We start from the raw sequence: 8,082 nt of genomic DNA on the forward strand, positions 1-8,082 counted from the left end.
GATCCTGCCTGCACTCAAGGGGAGGAGATTACACAAAGGCATGGAAACAAAGGTGGGAAAACATTGGGGTCACCCTAGGTCTATCTGCCACATGAGTGAATGAAAAATATAGAAATAGCTAAGATTTGCTAAAGCTGGTGTACAAACATGGTATTTAACATAATAGTTCCTCTACTCATACATATTTCAAATATTTTAAAATTTTTAAAGTTTAAAAGCAGTTTTTTGAAAAAACAACTTGTAACTCCACTTTGCTGTCTTCATCATCTATTTGAGTTACAGTGCAAAGAAACTCAATTCAATGGTTGTGCATGGTATTTGTCTTATTTCCCATGCCTAGCACAGTGCCTGACTCATAGAAGCTGATTCATGAATGACGGATGATCAAATGAATTGCCCAAAATGATTCAAAATTTCAAAACTCAGTTATACATCCAAAAATTGTACCCCAGCTTTACTGGAATCAGGACCTGCCATATAGTTCATGACTGTTACTGTCACTCAGCTACAGAATAACAATGAAAACTAAAATGTATTGAGTGTTTACCCTGTCCCAGACATTGGTCAAAGTGCTGTACACATTTTAAGTATTTAATTCTCCCAGCACCTCTGAGAAGGTAATTCTATATTTTAAGAACAGTGAACTCCTCTAAAAATCCTATGGTGATAAAGTTTTTTTGCTTTGTTTTTATTTCTTTTCTTTTTTCTTTATTTTTATTTATTTATTTATTTATTTTGAAATGAAAGGCCTCACATATTTATTACTGAACCCAGCCAACCAATGCATTCATAATAGATTCAGAGAGGAAAATACGTCGAACCCTCCAGAGAGTGGTGACATTTTCAGTTTGGTATGGTAATGTGATTGTGACCTTCAGACAGCACAAATATATGTGCCATCTCATGTGCAATTCCTTATAGACCCAGCTTGGTTCTTCTCCAATGTCTCCTTTTGGAGTTGTACCTTATTTTATTTCCAGTTTTCATCCGAATCCACTGGGGAATGGGACGATTTTGCTTTTGTTTCTTGGCCAGGAATTGCTTAATCCTGAAAGTCTTGTGAGAAGACATGGCGAGAAGTTGAGGCAAGAACACACCACGATGGCGGAGAAAGGAAAAGAGGGGGTTTTTCTTTATTTTAAAGATGGGATCTCACTCTGTCACCCAGGCTGGAGTGCAGTGGCACGATCATAGCTCATTGCAGCCTCCAACTCCTGGGCTAAAGCGATCCTCCCACCTCAGACTCTCAAGATGCTGGGATTACAGGTGTGAGCCACAGTGCCTGGCCAGTGACAAATTTCATAGTCAGTAGTGATGAGATTTAAACCTAACATTTATCCTCTTACAACTTCATTACCGTAGACTACTTAATCACTTTTTTTTCTTTGTAAGACAATGGTTGCCTAAGCAAATTCTAACATTAGCATTAAAATGTCTTTTTTCTTTGACCTCAAGGTGTTCAACAGGTCTTTGATCTTTGCACAAAAGTAGGCTTTCATATTTAAACCAGGAGTGATTCTTTATGCAGCTCTTAAAATGTATTTATAAATAATCATGCATTCAAACATAATAAGTCATTTAGGACTGTAATTAGTCATTGTCAAGTCCTGGCAAACAGCAGGATTCTAATTGGAAAGCAGTGTTTGCCCTACTTGTGCCTCAATGAAACTTTCAGAGAAGGGCATCATGTGCTTCTTAATCTGTTTTTATAACAGCTAGTAGCAAATCAATGAAGATGAGGCTGGTGGCTATGATAAATTAATATGCACACTGACAACTTATAACCATGCAATTGCTTAGGGAATTACTATGCGACTATATCCAAGTAATTATACGTTTTAAATGATTTATCTCAATTTGTTAACAATACACTACTAAAATGGAAATAAAAAGAGAGAAAATGCAAATAGCATGTTATACCAACTTTACGTTGAACTTATTAAGAGGTTGTCCTTTTAATGAAGAATTTAATGAATTAAGAGGTTTGTTATGAATAAGCATTCTTACTACTTGTTAAGTATTTGTCACCACAGACCTGTCATAGTCATTCTAATTATGATTAATACCTTATCTTGAATTCCATCTTCATTCACATTCCAGTAACAAATATAACTTCTATTATATGATCAAGGTTCATGAAAACAGGATGATTTGCCTATGACCTTATATTTTATTCATTTTTACATTCATATTTAACAGATTTCTCTGAAATGAAAGTTAACCTTATGAATCTTTTAATTTTTAAAGTGCATTTTATCCTTGACATGCCTTGCAACCCTTTACACTGTTTCAAATCATGGTTGTGTATTCAAGATAAATGAAAATCCTAACATTTTGATTACCCTCATATATAACTAGAAACTGCTACTTTGAGACATTCTTTAAAAATATGTTTTGTCTACTATGGAAAGAGCTAGTTTGATTCTCTCAAGCACTACTAATACTCTCAATATGGAAGACACAGGTTTATGAAGTTCAAAAAATTATGCAAGAGTGCAGGGTCAGATTTTTCAGTGCAGTCTGTACATAAATTGTGGTAAATATGGAGGTTTTTGTTTTTTTTTTTAAATGGTATAATGCACATTCCATATCACAGTATCTTATGTTATATATCCCTTCCTTTGTAGTTCTGTCTTTTCTAAGGAAGAATCTGTTTACCTCTTCAACTTACTTTTTCTCTCTTTTCTTCTGCTTTATCTTCCTGTTCCCACTTTACTCCCCTCTCTGCTAATCTTTGCTCCATCTTTATTTTACTGCCTTCTCCCCTGCAATTCTCCTTTGTCCCCATTCTCTATGGATATACTTTATATTCTGAACATTTCCATGCACCTCTGTCCTGTTTCTCTCTCACACTTTCTCCTCTACCTCATTCATCTTCCCCAAGGGAATTTGTATTCTTCACCTGCATAAAAAGCAGGCTGTAAGCATTTGATTTTGTGGTTTTAAGAGTCCTTGATTATTTATATTACCAAGTGTTAAAAGCTCTGAAAGGAAATAAAAATAATATTACTTCTTTTTTTCTGCCCTTTTTATTAGACTGTCTAAGAGAGGCTCTCTATGAGAGCTGAAAGAGCTACATTAACTAATAAGCTCACCAAGAAAGTTAAGCCAATTAATTTTTGGCAATAATAATAATAGTGATAGTAACAAGAAAACCAGATCATTTATCAAACATGAAGTCTGCTCTCTGAAGGGCTGGATATCAATGAAGGGCAGCTTCTTTAAGGGAAGAAGCTCTCTGGTCCCCAGAGCCACTGGATCCTTCTCAATCTCTGGTGTTGATGAGGAACACTCCACACACAACATCATCAAGGCGTTTGTGGTAAGCCAGGTAGCATGAGCGAAGTGTATGCAAATCAGAGAAATGAACCCTCTCCTGAGGTCTTCCAAATCACTCAATTCTTAAAGCAATTAGCAGGTAGTCTATTTCCCCTTAAACTAGATGCATTTACATTTTCTTCATCATTTGAAGCATGTCTTCACACATTTCAGGTTCTCCATTATATGCAGAGATAAGTACTATGCACTTATTTTCAAATCCAGTGGAATAAAGTCAAACACTTGTGGTATGCAATATTCTAATGTCATAAAGATTTGATGAGTTTTTCCTTAAAAAAAAAAAAACCACAAAACAGACTACATTTTAATTACATTTTCTCAGAGGTATCTGGGGGAAGATGGGCCATGTGTTTAAGAGTGTTTAATGTACTTAAAAATTATATCTTCTAGCAGTCTCCAGTACTGATTTAATAGGTCTGATCTTTTGAAATGAATCCTATATCATATTTATGATGATGTTTTATTCGAGAATGAAACTAAATCTAATGAGAGGCAATTCCTTTGATGAGAGTGACAATTACATCACTGGAACCAACACATGCACAGATATCTCTCCTATTGACAATAAACTAGTAGCTTTGGAAATAAATTTAATGTTTAATCTCAGGCTTTCAGTTGTCATTTGTGAAGAAGCCAGAACTAACTTAGGTGTCCCCCAAATCATGCATAACAAAGAGGAAACAGAAAATCAAGAGCCAGAGATAAACTAGAATTTTTCAATAATCATCATTTTCAACTTCTCTAACACCAAATCTTTCCTCTAAATTCAAGTAAGTGAACAGAAGTAGTAAATATGGAGCCTGTGGTCCATGGCAGACTATCTTACAACTTACTTCCCTTTTTTCCACCTGCAGTCTCATGCACGATCTCCACTTTTAAAATCATCTTGATACTTCTATAAATCCTTTGTAGCAAGAGCTAATAAGTACTGAAACAGCTAATGTTCCAAAGGCAAGAAGACATGGCAAAGCCCTAAATAAATTAACATGCATAACTGGGAATAGATTAGGTATGATATGAATAAATGTGAATATATAATAAGTAAAAAGCCTACATTGGAATAAATCAATTCCAACTTGAGTTATAAGAATGACTCCGGTAAACACAAGCATTATTTTTTTAAAAAATTGCTCATTATATGGCAAAACTTTCTTTCTTAGTTGGTTTCTTCTTTTTTCCTATTAGAATAAAAATTAGAATTTCATTAATTTTCATTCTTCTTTCAGGATAAAACCAGATTTAATGCTGTGTAGTCTAGATCTTTGAATGCTTAATAATTTAAAAACTTAAAAGAGATACTCTTTTTTTGAGCAAAAGGTAATAGGAAACATAATTGGCAGCTCCAGCCTTGCTAAGCTGACACGGCACAACACCATCAGAGTTGGTAAAATATGTATTGGCCAATAAATAATGTTAAGACCACTGGCCTAGCAAATGTTAAGACAAATCTAAATCCTTACCTAATTTCTAATATTACTATAAATTCTAGATGAATATGTTGACTTATGACAACAAAAATATGTTCCCCTAGCTCTTACATACTTTTATTTGGAAATGGAGTTTCAAACCATCTTTTAAAAAAAATTCTATAAGGATTTTAATAAAAATGCAGAAAACATTAAGATAAAAGATGGCTTATATCTTATCCAAATACAAACTAGACATTGCTCATTCATCTACATAAACAATAGACAGTGCAAATGTATATTTTGGCAAATTTTATTCAGCCTATAAACTTTTTAGCAGAGGAAACAAAAAGCTCTTACCTATTAAATGACCTGCATATCTTCTCATGACTCTGCTAAAAGGGAGTGTGATTTACTTACTTCTGATATCGAGGCCTTAATCATGAAAGCTTTTGGTTCTTTGCCATTTTTCTCAAAACCCATGGAAGCCCTTAATAAGATTTCGACTTTTTAGAATGGGAGGGGCCAGCCTCTTGAGACTAGAACATACAAGATGGTTACCATTGTTGCTGACTATTTAAAAGATGCTCAAATGTTAGCCTGCCAAAAAATCAGATTTTCCAAGTGTGGGACAAAAAGAATGTCCTTCTCTAGTTTGAAAATATGTTGAAGATGAACATTGAGTATAGGATTACAGTATAGTAAAAATTTATTTGCTGTTTCTCCAAAACTGGTTGAATTATCTTTGAAGAGGTCATAGGGAACCTAGAAAAGAATGAACTGATCATTTGGTCACCTGATTGTTTGATATTATGTGTAGGTTGTGACAAAAACTCATATAGTAAGAAAAAGCTCATTTTTTGGGACAAGACTGTTGTAGAACTCAAAAAATTGCCACCAGAAAAAACAGAATCTTTTAAATTTCTTCACTAAAACTTTAACTTGCTTGGCATCTACTTTCTTTTTTTATTTTAAAATATTTATTTGAAAAATATTATATATATATTTAAGGTTTACAACATGATAACTTGATATATGTATACGTTTTTGTAATTATTATCACAATCAAATTAATTAACACACCCTCACCACCCATGCTGTACATTAGATTCCCAGAACCTGTTCATCTTATAACTGAAAGTTTGTACCCTTTGATCAACATCTTCCCATTTCCGCCACCACCTACTGCCTGGCAACCACTGTTGTACGCTCTCTTTCTATGTTTGACCTTTTTAGATTCAACATATAAGTGAGATCACGCAGTATTTATCTTTCTGTGTCTGGTTTATTTCACTTAGCATAATGTCCTCTAGGTTTATCCCTGTTGTCACAAATGGCAAGGCATTCTTCTTTTTTGTGGTTAGATAATATTCCATTGTGTGTATATGCCATGTTTTTTTCATCCATTCATCCACTGATGAATGCTTATGTTGTCTCCATATGTTGGCTACTATGAGTAACGTTGCAATGAACATGGGGATGCAAATGTCTCCTTGAGGTACTGACTTCCTTTCCTTTGGATATATACTCAGAAGTGGGGTTGCTGGATCATAGGGTATTTTTAATTTTTTGAGAAACTGCCATGCCATTTTCTATAATGGCTGCACCAATTTACATTCCTACCAATAGTGTATAAGGGCTCTTTTTCTCTCCAGACTCTCTCCAACACTTATCTCTTTTTGAGACTAGCCATCCTAACAGGTGTGAGAGGATAACCCATTATGGTTTTGATTTGCATTTCCCTGATGATTAGTGATGTCGAGTACCTTTTCATACACCTGTTGGCCGTTTGTATATCTTCTGTGGAAAAATGTCTGTTTAAGTCCTTTGACCATTTTAAAATTGGGTTATTTGGGATTTTTGTTGTTGAATTATGTGCTATTCTGATATATTTATTTTATTTTATTTTATTTTATTTTACTTTATTGAGATGGAGTTTTGCTCTTGTTGCCCAGGCTGGAATGCAAAGGCACGATTTTGGCTCGTTGCATCCTCTGCCTCACGGGTTCAAGTGATTCTCCCGCCTTAGCCTCCCAAGTAGCTGGGCTTACAGGTGCCTGCCACTACACCCGGTTCGTTTTTGCACTTTTAGTAGAGATGGGGTTTCACCGTGTTGGTCAGGCTGGTCTGGAAGTCCTGACCTCAGGTGATCTGCCTGCCTTGGCCTGCCAAAGTGCTGGGAGTACAGGCACGATCCACCACGCCCGGCCTCCTGATATAGTTTTTGACATTAACCCCTTGTGAGATATACAGTTTTCAAATGTTTTCTCCCATTTGGCAGGTTGTCTTTTTGTTTCGTTGATTGTTTCCTTTGCCATGTAAAAGCTTTTTAGATTGATGTCAAATCACTTTCAATTTTACAAGTTCAAAAATTTTCCCTGAGAGAGACTTAACTAATCATGATATTTAATGTGAGTGTTTGAAAATTATGGACATTTTAGACATGGATAGCCTATAATGATGAAGTTACCAATGCAAAGCACCTGCCTGATGATGAGCTGGTGTACCAGAACAAGCCTGTGGATACAGAACAGATGGGCATTTTTAGAGCACTACAGGTCCAAATTCTGCTGCTGCCAGTAATATCCTGAGTATTTCACATGCAAATGAACACAGGCATTTTTGTTGAGAGGACAGCTAGCTTAATTGACATCACATTGGACTGACACCAGGAATCAGTGTAATATGGGTTTGATTAAAAGCAGAACTGCAAGTCAAACTGAATCTTACTTTTGCCTGTATTCACCTTTACTACTCCATAAAAGAAAATAAAGGGCCAGGTGCGGTGACTCACTCCTGTAACCCCAGCACTTTGGGAGGCCAAGGCAGGCAGATCACCTGAGGTCAGGAGTTCGAGACCAGCCTGACCAACACGGGGAAACCCCATTTCTACCAAAAATACAAAAATTAGCCAGGTGTGGTGGCTCAAGCCTGTAATCCCAGCTACCGGGGAGGCTGAGGCAGGAAACTCGCTTGAACCCAGGAGGTGGAGGTTGCAGTGAGCAGAGACCATGCCACTGCACTCCAGCCTGGGCGACAGAGCAAGATTCCATCTCAAAATAATAATAATAATAATAATAATTTATAAAAATATAACCTGAAATATTGAAAAGTCCAATAACGCATTTAAAAAGAGTTCAAATAAATTGCTGTATCAGAAGACAGAAACATCATAAAATATTGCTGTATTTTCTCACACATATTGTTTATTTAATTAATCCTACTATTAATCACTTCTAGCTGCCACTGCTACTAGGCTTACTGTTGTCTTGTTTAAATAATAGCATTTATTTAACATAAAAGCAAGTAGTGCAGAACATACAATTTCAGAGAAATA

The 8,082-nt window shown here is 35.5% G+C and overlaps 1 protein-coding gene across 1 annotated transcript; it reads right to left on the reverse strand.

The window, feature by feature from the left end:
- Nucleotides 1-733: 733 nt before the first annotated feature.
- LOC117099313 (60S ribosomal protein L39-like) lies at nucleotides 734-1,120 on the reverse strand. Its single transcript, XM_033238734.1, has one exon. It carries the CDS (start codon nucleotides 1,069-1,071, stop codon nucleotides 916-918), a length of 156 nt encoding a protein of 51 aa, XP_033094625.1. The 5' UTR covers nucleotides 1,072-1,120; the 3' UTR covers nucleotides 734-915.
- Nucleotides 1,121-8,082: the final 6,962 nt, after the last annotated feature.

This window comes from Trachypithecus francoisi, unplaced genomic scaffold, assembly GCF_009764315.1.
Source record: "Trachypithecus francoisi isolate TF-2019V2 unplaced genomic scaffold, Tfra_2.0 Lachesis_group16, whole genome shotgun sequence".
Lineage (NCBI taxonomy): Eukaryota > Metazoa > Chordata > Mammalia > Primates > Cercopithecidae > Trachypithecus > Trachypithecus francoisi.